This window comes from Gobio gobio, assembly GCF_949357685.1.
Source record: "Gobio gobio genome assembly, chromosome: 13".
Lineage (NCBI taxonomy): Eukaryota > Metazoa > Chordata > Actinopteri > Cypriniformes > Gobionidae > Gobio > Gobio gobio.
This window is the reverse complement of record NC_137106.1, coordinates 10,802,764-10,817,763: the sequence shown is the minus strand read 5'-3', so window position 1 is coordinate 10,817,763 and position 15,000 is coordinate 10,802,764. Positions and strand designations below refer to the sequence as shown.

The 15,000-nt window shown below is 37.1% G+C and overlaps 1 protein-coding gene across 1 annotated transcript in view; it reads left to right on the top strand.

Moving 5' to 3' along the window:
• Positions 1-15,000, top strand: part of jmjd1ca (jumonji domain containing 1Ca) — an 88,113-nt gene that overhangs the window by 32,802 nt on the left and 40,311 nt on the right. The window contains exon 3 of the mRNA XM_079833416.1: positions 7,373-7,486. Within this exon, the coding sequence (XP_079689542.1) occupies positions 7,373-7,486 (114 nt within the window). The remainder of the gene's footprint in view (positions 1-7,372; positions 7,487-15,000) is intronic.

Genomic DNA, 15,000 nt, shown 5'->3' with positions numbered 1-15,000 from the left:
GCTGCAACTTTCTCATACTCAAAAAAAATGTAAATAAATGTGCGTTATTATATGCCAATATTTGAATCTGCTTTCATTTATCTTAAGGAAACATCTGAAACATTTGAGATAATATTCATATTTAGTCTTCTGAACGATGAAACAGCAACCTCTATATAAAACACATCATAAATGTTTGAGAAATGTTATGTTTTGTTATGTTTATTATACTTGTATATATGTAGTTTTTTGCTATTTGAGTTTCTACCATCTCATTTAATGTGAATATAAAGGAAATTGAAGGTTCTCTTTAGCAAAAAACAACATATACAAGAATAATAAACATGAATAATTTTTTTTCCATAATAAAACATTTCTCATGAAAGACCGCTTGAGTGGGATTTCCACACTAAGGTCAGAGCAGTTTGAATGCAGTCAAGCACTTGAAAGAAAGTATTAACCGAATCTCTTCATGAGAAATTCAAAGCAGAGAGTTCTTCATCCAGAAAAAAAGCTCTGTGCCAAGAGGGCAAAAACAGACGCGAGAGAGCAGAGAACAGAGCAGGACAACTCAGAAACACTTTCTGCCTTGCTGTGAAACATTTAGTAGCTCTTGAGCACTAGTTTCCCCCCAGAGGGCAATGATATTGCTCATATACAGTAGGTTGCTCCTTTACAGTTTAATGGAATCAAATCTGCCAATCGTTTTCTTAAAGTTCTTAGTGAGTAAGTGTGTAACGCTATTAATTCAGGTGGATAGCATAGATAATATGGACTTGGGAGGATTTGATGAGAAATATTGAAAGTTGATGTTGAGCTTGTGACCTCAGTGTGAGACATTGTTCTTCTGAAACTCTCGAGGAGACACGAGTTTCCTGCGTTAGTTCTCAGAAGTCAAATCTAACTAGACTTCTCATTTGTTCTCCATTTTAATGATATTGCTGTTGTGGAGATACCTGTTGAACACAAGTTCAGTACAGTAGAATGAAAATATGCATGTTATTTACAGAAGAGACGAGCTGAAATTGATCCTGCATGGGTTAAAGAACAGCTTCTGTGGTGAGACACGTGTCAGTATGTCATAGCCCAAGGGTCAGCGATTAACACTGCTGTTATTCCCCCAGCGTCTCTCTCTCTCTCTCTGTCTCTCTGTCAGTGGATGTGGACTGATATGACATTTACCGTCTAACTGTTTCTATTTTATCTCTGTTTTTTTCAGTCAGCGGTGACTCCTGCTTGTGTTTGATTGTTCCTCTGTGTATTTGTGCGTGTGTTTGTGTATGTGTGTGTGTGCGTGCGTGCGTGCACTCTGACCTGTTTTATTAAGTATTCCTAAATGTGGCTTTGTGCTGAGCAGACGTTTCTAATTACATACACACATATCCTTCTTCACACAAAATATAAACGGTCTCAAATGCGTATATAGCCTCTCATGCATTCCCTCACACACACTAAAACACTCTCTGTCCGTCAAAGCATGTGTAGAGACAGACTCAAGCAGCTTTAAAGGCTTAATGAAGTCTTAATGTTCCACACACACACACACAAACACACACACACACACACACACACTAAAACCATGGCAACACTGTGTGCTCTGCCAAGAGTGAGGGTGTATGGCCGAGCTTCAGCAGGTGTGTGACCTAGATTGTGTTCTAGTGAGAAATGAAAGGACAGAGGGAGAGGGGAAAATAGTAGAGAGTGTGTGTGTGTGTGTGTGTGTGTGTGTGTGGGTGTGGGTGTGTGCGCGCGTGATCATTGTGAAAGAGGCTTCCAGAGTTTGATCACATGCACTTCTGTGGTCCAGATTTTGATCTTGTGTTGAATGTTGTGGTGACCAAAAGTCCCCACAAGGACAGTAAGACCTGAAATCATCACCCACCACACGCCAGTGGTACTCATGGGGAAAATGGACACACTTATGGAAACTAGTTTCTTCCACAGAGTTAAACGATAAGATGGTAACATCGTTTCTCAAAACTGCTACTCTATTTCATAATGTTTCAAATTTATATCTCAAAGTATCTTGTTTCTTCACGTAATTGCAACTTTATTTCTCTTAACTAAGAATTAAAGCAAAAGTTCATCCAAAAATGTAAATGTTGTTCCAAACCTGAATGGTTTCCTTTCTTCTATGGAACATTTAAGATGATATTTTGAGAAATGTCTCAGTGGTTGTCTATACAATGAAAGTCAATGGTCACCAAACCTTTTTGGTTACCAACATTCTTCAAAATACTATATTGGGGACACTACATTTTCAACTAAATATCCAAATAAATCTAATTAGTAAACTAAATTAACCATTTGAACTATATTACTGATCTGTCCACATTGTCACTGTATGATAATTGAAATGAGCTGATGACATCCCCGTTTTCTCCGGAGCGGCTGTACGTCCGAATCAAATTCTATTGCGTTATTTTCCTGTTTAACACTGTGAAGCTGCTTTGAAACAATCTGCATTGTAAAAAGCACTGTATAAATAAAGTTGACTTGACTTGACTATATGTTTTGCAGAAGAAAACCATACAGCTGTCTGTGGTTGCCAGAACTTTACCTTAAAAGATACGGTAGCATCATTTTAGGTTTTACAGATTGAAGTTAAATTTACAGTAAATAACCGTATCTCATTAACTGAAATAATGTTAAATTACCAGCCTATTGAAATACTAATATCTGTTATGTGCCTTTGATGTATACGGACAACCACCAATCACAGTGGTGATGAGAGTCACGTGATGAATCAAAGCTCATCCCGCGCAGCTTTTAGGAGGACAATACTAATATATAGAAGGTGCACAGTGTCATTCACACAAACACTAAACACCATCATGGTAACACGCATGAAATTTATAAACTGCATTTTTTTACATTAATTTAACAAGATTAAATGTAACATAAAACCCTAATGTACATAACTGATTAGAAAAACATAGTTACTTTCAACAAAAATTCATCAAATGTGTGAATTCTGGGAATGTCAATTTACGTTTTTTCAATTTGACTTGTTCTTTTTCACTTCCAAAAATCACAAATTTAACGATATTTTTCTGTTAAATGTAAGGTTAGATCTATTACAGCTATTCACCGTATATAGTACAGAAACTTTCTGTTACCAGTTAACAGTTTTTAACTGTAGCATTTTTACAGTCTTTTACGGTTAAAATCACGATCATTTTTAACATTGATGGTGCAGAGATGGGTATCTGTATTTTGTCAAAGTTTTGCAACTGCGGAAACTCCCACAAATACATATGCAATCATTTTGTTGCATTATCGCATAATTTTGCAATAATGCGGAAAAAATGATTGCTTTTGTATTTGTAGGAGTTTCCGTTTCAGATGCAAATTTTATGGGAGGAGAGTATTTAAATGAATCGTGCGAGGTGATTTCGCTCGTCAGTTCACTGGTGTTTGCCCCATTATTTACCCCCCCCCCCCCCCAAAAAAGCACATTTTAAATCAGACGCTAACGGGGAGATTGTGTTGGTCATTATGGAAATGATCCGGCTGCGTCTGTGTTCTTTAATTTGCGCGTTGTCAGTTTCCACTCCCATCTGCGATTGTATGGGATTGCGCTCTCACACTAATTTGTTAAATCTATTAGACTCCCCTGAAATTGGCTCATCGACACGGCATCCTCAATAAACCCATCTCCGGTGTGTTGCCTCCGATCTTTCGAATATTGCACTTTAATAATTGTTTCATCAATACGGCATCCTCAATAAACCCGTCTCAGGCGTGATGACTCTGATATTCCGATTATTCATATTTAATAATTATTTAATCGACACATCATCCTCGATAAACCCGTCTCCGGCGTGATGACTCCGATATTTCGATTATTCCTATTTAATAATTATTTAATCGACACATCATGCTCAATAAACCCGTCTCCAGCGTGTTGCCTCCGATCTTTCGAATATTCCAATCTATTATGACCTCTGACCTGTAAAGTTGTCGGAATAATAATCATACGCTGTTTGTTAATTGGCCAGAGGAGAACTGGCACCCCGACTGAGCCTGGTTTCTCCCAAGGTTTATTTTTCTCCATTAGGTCACCTGATGGGGTTTTGGTTTCCTTGCCACTGCCGCCTCTGGCTTGGCTTGCTCAGTTGGGGACACTAAGTTTTTCAACTAAATATCCAAATAAATCTAATTATTAAACTAAATTAACCATATAAACTAAATTACTGATCTAAAGCCCATATTGTTACTGTATGATAATTGAAATGAGCTGATGACGTCACGTTTTTCCCGGAGCGGCTGTACGGCTGAATCAAATTCTGTTGCATTATTTTCCTCTTTAACACTGTGAAGCTGCTTTGAAACAATCTGCATTGTAAAAAGCGCTATATAAATAAAGTTGACTTGACTTGATTTAAATCTGGCCCTTTGTTGCAAGTGTGTCCCATCAGGTCATCAAAAGTACACTTCATGCACATTTAGGCCAAATATAGGAAATACGTCTTGTAACTAGACAAGTGATCATCAAAGACCGCTAGTGTAGTTATTGGAGCAGGTATATTGTCTGCAAAAAGGGCTTCTGTGAGGGGGACGTTTGGGTTGGGGTAGAAAATATCAGTAGCTGACTATAAAAATGATAGTCAATGATAAGTCAGGGGAAAGTTCCCAGCATGATAGGAAATGGTGTGCGAGTTATTGAACAGCATGGACTGAAGGTGGAGTGGATCTCATTTAAGTTTATGATTAGACTAGATTGGACTTCGTTTTATGGCTAACCGCAGCCTTTGCGCTATCACACTCCAGACACTGGTTTAGTCTCGCATGGACACCTTACACAATACATTAATGATTTTCATTAGCGATCGACCGATAGGGCTTTTTAATAGCCAGCACCTGATATCTGCTGCAAAGGGTGGATGAAGGACAATATACTGGCATATATGCTGATGTATTACAAATATTTAAATAAATGATGGGAAATGAGACATGCTGAAATGAAATTAGCAATATTTACTTCTAATTCACTAGCATTCAAAAGTTTGCGTTTGGGGGTCACAAAATGGCCAATGATCAGTCTGGTTGATCACTTCACCTTGGATTCTGCTATGTATAGTATTTTTCAATTGTTATTTTAAAATAGTATGTTAATTAATTTTAGTAGCAGAATTGTGTTAGTTTAGCTGTTAGTGCATGCATGCATTAAATGTGTTTATTATGCACAGATTTGTCTCGTAATGAAGTCGATATGCTGTTTCTGCAAAATAATATTTGTCCTGGCTGTTTGTCTTTTCTCTCTGTATGCCTCACTGACAGAACAGAGTCTCAAACCACAGTGCGGTAAACGTGTGTAACTGGGGTGTGCGACAGAGTGTATGTGAGTGCACTGCACACAGTAGAGTCTAAAAATAGCTCACACACGTTCTGTTTGTCCCCTTACCCTCCAGCTCATGGTTTATGAGTCACACACACACACACACACACACACACACACACACACACACACACACACACACACACACACACACACACACACACACACACACACACACACACACACACACACACACACACACACACACACACACACACACAGTCAGACTGGCACACACACAGTACACACAGTGAATTGAGGTTTTGGTTGATGATGTTTGGCTCCTCAGAAGTCATCACATGTATAATGCCTCTGCAAAAACACATATCTTTTTTTCTTTCATGTTGGGGACTTTCCATTGAGTTCTGTAGTATTTAGACTGAGCTAATGATATTTTCTATCTTTTGGACATAAACCTTACCCTCAACTATTTTGCATTTTCATTAGGACATATTTATTATGTTTAAATCGTTGTCCTCGCTGGCTGGACATTTGGTTCCCACAATGTAAGCAAACCTGACCCACGCACACACATACAGTATGCACATCCCATAACACTGTGGCCACATTTAGATTAGGTTTCACTTCAGCATACTGCATAGACATGAAAATTGTTGAGTTGCATGATATGCATTGACTTACACGAGCACACACACATACAACCCAGGCAGCCAGACATGGAAACTTTGAGTGTGCTGGCCTAGTATTTATATAAATAGAAACCATGCTTCGAGAATATGACTTGATCAATGAGAGTTTAACTGAATTCTCACAAGATATTTGCTGACATACACACACACACACACACACACACACACACACACACACACACACACACACACACACACACACACACACACACACACACACACACACACACACACACACACACTACAGTATGTAGAGTTGCTTAATTTAACTTTTGCTCATTACATTTTTATTTTGTTTTTGTTGTTCATTTTTTTATTTAAAATGTATTTGAATTTAGTTTTTAAGTTGTGGAGTCCGGGTGGTACAACTATCCTGATACCATAATGAAGAAAAAAAAAAGAAAAACAAGCTTTGTTAAAGGAAAAAATGACATTAATAGTTCAGAAATTTGGGGTCAGTATAAGATTTTAAAATGTTTTTTGAAAGAAGTTTCGTATGCTCGCCAAGGATGCATTAATTTGGTCAAAAATACAGTAAAAACGGTAATATTGTGAAATATTACTAGCATTTAAAACAACTACGTTCTGTTTCAACATATGTTAAAAATGTACTTTATTCCTGTGATCAAAGCTGAATTTTCAGCATCATTACTCCAGTCTTTAGAGTCACATGGTCCTTCAGAAATCATGCTAACATGCTGATTTGCTGCTCAAGAAACATTTCTGATTATCACAGTTAAAAACTGTTGTATTTTTATTGTAAATATATATATATATTAGATTCTTTGATGAACAGAAAGTTCAAAAGAACATCCTTACTGTATTTATTTTACTGTATCTGATTTACCAGCTTACCACTATTTACTGCATCGGTCAATGACATGTCGCTTTATAATTACGCTTTTTATGTTAATTTCTGATTTAAAATTAATTTCGTTCTTTTTTTTAAGTTGTGGAGTTAGGGTTATTCTAATATCCTAAAATCATTTTGAAGAAAAAAAATAAATAATAATTTTAATTAAAGAAAAAAAATGTTTTTAATAAAAAAACTTTATTGATTAACCTCACATGGTGCAACCAAATAAGGCCAGTAGTCCAATGAACATGCATAAACAAGCATAAAAATGATCAAACAGGAAATTATATCATAGGGAGGACCCCTAAGACTGTGTTAAGTTTAAAAACTCAGATCATTTGACTGAATTAATGAAAAAAACCTAATGAAGTTTATAAATAATCCATTATATTTATAAATAATACTTTTTACCTTGAAATATATATTTTAAAACGTTTTTGAAAAATGTTTCAAATGATGAACACTCACATGAGTTCAAGGCCTTTGTGATGGCTTTGTCTTCTGATGAAGTAGTGGACTAATTGGTTGTGATATTTTGCGTTACAGAGATTCCGGCCTCTGATTGGTCAGTCATGCGTGGGAGGCTTGTCGGTGGTGGAGTTCATCTCTGACAGACAGCTGGAGTTCTACACGGAAAAGGAGGAGCTCCAGCCATTCGAGGTGTGTGCGCAAGTTATTATTATCCAGATTCATGTGTGTGTGTTGTTGCATTTGTGTATGTATGTATGTATGATTGACATCCATTGTTAGCCTAGAAATCTACACGCAGACTAGCGGCAGCAAATCTAATTTGCAGCCAGGGCGTCTAGCAACTCTCCGTTGACTTGCGAGCTGGAAAAACCAAACTCTGGTCAGGCCAATTACATTGTGTATAGAGTCGGTGGGCGGACTTAACAATGACGGTAAAACAAAGAAGCTGGTGAACAACGGTCTTTCGAAATGGCTTTGGCCGCGACTCTGGAAGACTTGGAGTTAAGCTTTTCTTTGAGGAAAGAACAAAGAACGGCACTGAAGTCATTCTTAAAAAGGAAGATGTGTTCAGAGTTTTCCCGACCGGATACGGCGAAAGTTTAATCTATCAACTAGCTCCACTTCACCTTCTTCGTTGCTCTGGTTGGTTGTAGCGCTATCCTATTGCAAGCAGAGGGAATTTGAAAGGCAACTATTTATCCCGGACCACTTCATATTAAAAAAAAGTTTTGTATATAGTTTTGAAAAAAGCTCTCTTCTTAGGGCAAGTCATTGTCTTTTCGGGCGACTTTGATCTACTTTGACATAAAGGCTTATATATCATGAAGTAATGAAACGCATTCATAAAATATTATTATACAGACCCAAAGTATCACTGCAATATAATAAATGAGAATGAAAATGAAAATATAATTTACAGATATATTTTAGAGCATGATATAAGAATCCATTTAGCCTTTTCTCATCTCCCTTTAGTCAATGCTGAAAAAATAATAGAGTGAATTTTATTTAGCATCAACACCATCATATTTAATACAACTCTATGCCCACTTGCTCTCCCTCTCGCTCTAGGTGTTACATTTTTGCTGAAGATGCGATTTGTGTCACTGCTTTCTCAGACCTCCTCATAAAAGTGTGACATATGATGACATTTCCCAGTCATTACTGGTTTAATTAGTCTATGTGTTTCTAGCATCGCTGAGCGTTTGTGAAAGCGCCTTTAGGAATGTATGTCCCTGACAGTCTGTTTAATTGCAAATTACCATTTCATCTCATGGCAATGAATATAAAAGTGATACAACTTGTTGAATAATGAGATTTATATTCACAAAATGGCTGAAAGTCAATTAAATGTAGCTTTCCAGGGGAAGCACTGTTGGAAAATAGCATTATGATATAAACACAGGAATGTAAATTTCTATAATAATATTTCTAACTCTCACAGAGCAGACAGCACAGTATTGAAACTAATGAGTATCATCTAATAGTCTTCAGAGGATGTTCTCTGAATATATTCTGTACTGTTTTATTTATAATATTGTCAGTATTTTGCAGTGTTTGTACTTGAAGTAGTGTGTGTGTGTGTGTGTGTGTGTGTGTTCAGAATAGGTTCAGAATATAGTGTACACTACCTTTCAAAAGTTTGGTAAGAGTTTCTTCTGCTCAATAACGGATGCATTTATTACAGTCATATTATTACTATTTTTAAAAGAGCTGTTTTCTATCGTAATGTATTTTAAAATGTAATTAATTCCTGCGAAGCAAAGCTGAATTTTTAGCATCATTACTCCAGTCTTCAGTGTCACATGATCCGTCAGAAATCATTCTAACATGGTGATTTGCTGCTCACAGAACATTTACGCTAAAACATATTTTATTAACGCTACAAAAACATTTTACATGTCAAAGTTAGTTTTAATGCATGGCATGTAAAATGAGTTTTATGTTGAAGCAAATGTATTCAAATCTAGATATATGTGGGTCAGTTGCCAATATAAAAAAAATACAGTTTTGGGATGAAGAACAATCACTAAATGGCAAATTTAACCCTTATGTGTCCCTGGGGAGGTTTTCATCCACTATGGGGTGCTTTTGAGTCTTAATTTGGCCACAAACTTCTCTGTGTTTCAGCAAATGGAATGATTTTTGGTGACAAATCTTATTTTTACACATATTTTGGGGAAATGCTTTGAAAATGTTCACAAACTCAACGATACACTGTGGGCAAATTCACTACCCTTTCGTTATCTTCATGGCTGAAAACATCCACTAAATTAAACTGCTGTAAAAATGTATCAGATAAATATTTTTGCATAAATCTATGAATCAACCTCAGTCCTGATCAAAACTACTAAATGTTTTAAAAAATTTTTTTTTAAAGATTTTAACTCATTAATTGCCAAGTTCATAAATTATGTCACTGATTTGGGGGGAAAAAATACACAAAATTACTTATTTTCAATATAAAATGTAATTGTGGACTACATACACTCACCTAAAGGATTATTAGGAACACCATACTAATACTGTGTTTGACCCCCTTTCGCCTTCAGAACTGCCTTAATTGACCTATCGGTAAGCCCCGCCCCCCTTAGTTACTGTTGCTAACTCGGACAAACAAACGGAGTTGCTATATCTTACAATGTACAGCTGTCAGTGTGAAAACCTTATCCCAAGATGTTTTTGGACACAGATTGTAGCGTATATCCCGTCCGAATGATGGCCAAACTTAACTGATGGTTTATCAAGTTTATTGCATCGTTATTCACTCCAAAAAATCATCGTAAGAGCTGAACAAACAAAGCATAAGAAGTGCGCATTAACGTCTCATTCACAAACTATCTCTCTCCGTTGCCTTACCATTAACATACACAGCAAATTACACAAAAATACTCATACAACTAACAGTAAACAAACATACACACAGACCGTATGCCTTTTCGAGGGTGCAGTTAATAACTGGTAAACTTTGTATCTGCAAAACAACTCCGATAAACTGCGTGCGAGCTCTCCCTTATAAGTTACCCGTAGACTATAATACCCATCAAAATAGGAGTCCTCCTTAGTAGGACAGATAATGTAGACCTTAAACATATCTAAAATTAAATTAATTTACATATAACCAGTTTAATAGCGAGGCACTGAAACGTAGACCTTAGTGTTTTTGACCTACAGTGTTACATGACGTGAGAACAGTTAGTTATTACGGTTTGTATGTTAGCAGGGACTTTAATCGTAACTTAACGAGAGTATGACAAACAGAAAATCCTCTCAGGATACCTGGAATCAGTGTTGCAGTACCTCAGGCACGACATTTTAGCATTTTTGTAGCATAAACACCATCAAACCGATGAGAGCTTCGGATTTTCCAATGCATCTCTATGGCGCTGACACCTAAAGATGTCCGAGTTCCGGTCCCAGCGCAACTGATACTCAACTGCTGTTGGCTCATCTGCGTTCGAGGGGAGGGGCTTGCCGATAGGTCAATTCTACGTGGCATTGATTCAACAAGGTGCTGAAAGCATTCTTTAGAAATGTTGGCCCATATTGATAGGATAGCATCTTGCAGTTGATGGAGATTTGTGGGATGCACATCCAGGGCACGAAGCTCCCGTTCCACCACATCCCAAAGATGCTCTATTGGGTTGAGATCTGGTGACTGTGGTGGGGGACATTTTAGTACAGTGAACTCATTGTCATGTTCAAGAAACCAATTTGAAATGATTCGAGCTTTGTGACATGGTGCATTATCCTGCTGGAAGTAGCCATCAGAGGATGGGTACATGGTAGGGCTGAACGATACATTGGATTTTCATCGTCATCGCGATATGAACTCGCGCGATGAACACATCGCAACAGAGAGCCTGACGCGATGAATAAGGGAAAACAGTTTACATGCGCCAATCTGAGTTACGTATTCTGAATACTTGGATTACTTCCACATTGAATTACATTTTATAAGTGTAGGAATGCGGCCATCAAATCCTGCTTACTAAACATATATTATAAAATATTTAGCTAACGTCAAACGGGGCCAACGGCTCTTGGGCTGGTAAATCAGCGCATAGGAGAACATTATGCGCTGATTTACTAGCCCAAGAGCCGTTGCACGTCAACTAAGCTGGAGCACCTGCGGTGGTCAGCCAAAATATATATATATTTTTTTTGTATGTGAAGCTGTTTTACGTGAATATTATGACACGAGTGAAGCACAACGTTTTATTTACAAAATAAATCATAGGTTCGCAGTTAAATGTTACATCACAGCCATGGAAACATATGGATTCATGCCGATCGAGGCTTTATGTGGTGAGCCAAATTTAAGTTTGTTTGCGTTTTGCTATCTGGTCACACGATTTTCCACGAATTTAACAATAGGCTTACTCCATTTTATTATACTGGACATGGAATCTCTTATCTATTTTCCCAAATCCTCATTTATGTCTCTGACAGGGGATTAAACATTTCTTCCTTGTTTTATTTATTTAGGAGTAGGCTATATTCGCATCATTTACTGTGGTAAAGTAGAAAAGGTAGGACAGATACATTTTACTTCAAACTTTACTTTATTTAACACAGTTTGTGCTGCTATTAGACTTGGTTTTGTGAGATTTTGTGTATAGCGCATTTCATACACGCTGGAGATTTTTAGTTTCGCTTTCTCTCACAGCGCATAATCAAACAAAGCCTACGTTCTTGACCCTGTAGAAGATAATTTCGTTATTCACATTTTACTACAAGTAGCCTATCAGTTTTGGAACATCAGGAGAAAACCTGAAGATATTAGAAAACGATGCTTCTTTCCTGCTTGTGTCATCCCTTTCAGCGCAAAGGCATATGACGTCTGTGGGGAAATATAAACGATTTTTTTCTTTAACTAATATTTAACTTATATTATTTATATTTCGATTTTATTAGAGATATTTATTTAAATGTTTTACAGGCTGTAGTAGGCTATGTTGTTTCACTGACGGAAGTAGGCCGACTAAAATAAACACGCATGTTTGAGCCTTATATTTTTTATTTTCAAAATGTAGGCTATTTAATTGAGATATATATATACATATATATATATATATATATATATATATATATATATATATATATATATATATATATATATATATATATATATATATATATATATATATATATATATACACCTCAATCTCAATTAAATAGCCTACATTTTGAAAATAAAAAATATAAACGAATAATATATTTAACGAATATATAACGAATTTATATATATAATATAGGCTAAAAATATATATTGGCCTAGGCGTGAGTGCGTGTGTATCCGCCACCGCGTCACTGCACAGTTGCACTGCCGTGTTATATTTCGTTCTCCATTCTCTTTTTTTCTTTAATATGAAATGCTGTTTGAATACATGTATTCCGTTACTGCCAACACTGAACACGACCTATTAAAGCACTAAGACATGGGAACAGTATAGCTATATTCACATTTGAACATTTATCGCAAGTCATATCGTCATCGCAATATTAAACAATGTTATCGCACATCGCAGCTTTTCCTCATATCGTGCAACCCTAGTACATGGTGGTCATAAAGGGATGGACATGGTCAGAAACAATGCTCTGGTAGGCCGTGGCATTTAAACGATGCCCAATTGGCACTAAGGGGCCTAAAGTGTGCCAAGAAAACATCCCCCACACCATTACACCACCACCACCAGCCTGCACAGTGGTAAAAAGGCATGATGGATACATGTTCTCATTCTGTTTACGCCAAATTCTGACTCTACCATCTGAATGTCTCAACAGAAATCGAGACTCATCAGACCAGGCAACATTTTTCCAGTCTTCAACTGTCCAATTTTGGTGAGCTCGTGCAAATTGTAGCCTCTTTTTCCTATTTGTAGTGGAGATGAGTGGTACCCGGTGGGGTCTTCTGCTGTTGTAGCCCATCCGCCTTAAGGTTGTGCGTGTTGTGGTTTCATAAATGCTTTGCGGCATACCTCGGTTGTAACGAGTGGTTATTTCAGTCAAAGTTGCTCTTCTATCAGCTTGAATCAGTCGGCCCATTCTCCTCTGACCTCTAGCATCAACAAGGCATTTTCGCCCACAGGACTGCCGCATACTGGATGTTTTTCCCTTTTCACACCATTCTTTGTAAACCCTAGAAATGGTTGTGCGTGAAAATCCCAGTAACTGAGCAGATTGTGAAATACTCAGACCAGCCCGTCTGGCACCAACAACCATGCCACGCTCAAAATTGCTTAAATCACCTTTCTTTCCCATTCTGACATTCAGTTTGGAGTTCAGGAGATTGTCTTGACCAGGACCACACCCCTAAATGCATTGAAGCAACTGCCATGTGATTGGTTGATTAGATAATTGCATTAATGAGAAATTTAACAGGTGTTCCTAATAATCCTTTAGGTGAGTGTACACACACACACTCTCACACTCACACTCGCAATAATATGCTGTTATATTCCATATAAAACCAACAGGGAAAACCATCAACAATCAAAAAGGCATATGGTGTCATGGCTTTGCGATCAAAAAATGTGGTTATAATGGAAGTCAATGGGGCAAAAACAGCCACAAACAGTAAATGAGGGAGAAAAAATTTAAATCTAATGCTGCACAAAAACTAACAATGCATCAAAGCCAATGTTGTTTCTAATCTTTGACATGTCCAAGACTGTTATAAAAGGTCCAGTCCACAATCACATTTTATATTGAAAATAAGTCAATTTGTGTGTGTTTCCCCCCCCAAATCAGTGACATAATTTATGAACGGGGCAATTAAAGAGTTAAAATCCAGATTTTTTTTTTTTTAACATTTAGTAGTTTTGATCAGGACTGAGGTTGATTAATAGATTTATGCAAAACAAATGGAAAAAATATTTATCTGATACATTTTTACAGCAGTTTAATTTAGTGGATGTTTTCATCCACGAGGATAACGAAAGGATAGTGGATTTGAAGGATGCACAAGGGTTAAAATACTGTTATGCTGGTTTAATATAAAGAATCTAAGGGGAGCACCGGCAAAGACAAACCCACCATTGAAAGAACATGATCAAGATTTATTCCCACAAAGTTATATATATATATATATATATATATATAGAGAGAGAGAGAGAGAGAAATTACATCAGCTTTGCAAAGTTCGGGAAACTGCAAACATTTCACATTTTCCTGAAACCCTCGGTTAGAATGTGGAATAATAAGGTGTTAGTTAGTTTCAGTCCAATATAAGATTGTTTTCCAAACTTAATTTTTTTATGTTAGATTTGATTGGTTGTGCTGAAGGGGTTAAATACATTTTGTAGTGTGTAATGCATGTTAGGTTTAGAGTGTGTTCTCATAATGAATTCAGCAGTGTATGAGTGTGTGTTTTTGTAAGGGGTGCGTAATTAGCCTTAGACACATGCTCCTCCTCCCTTAAATACTCCTGCAGTCTGTGTTTGTTTATCATAATCACATGGAGCAATCATATCATTTAGTGCAGGAGAAGACACTGTGACACAGGACTGTAGTCCTCTGAGGAAAACTGTTTACTTTCACTGAGAGATGTGAAGACACACACACACACGCACACACACACACACAGCACTGCATCATTTCATCACTCCCAGTCTCTGATGCCTGTGGATGGATGATAAAAGAGAGACCCCCGCTCTTTCATCTGAGTGTGTGTGTGTGTGTGTGTGGAGGGGGAACTGTGA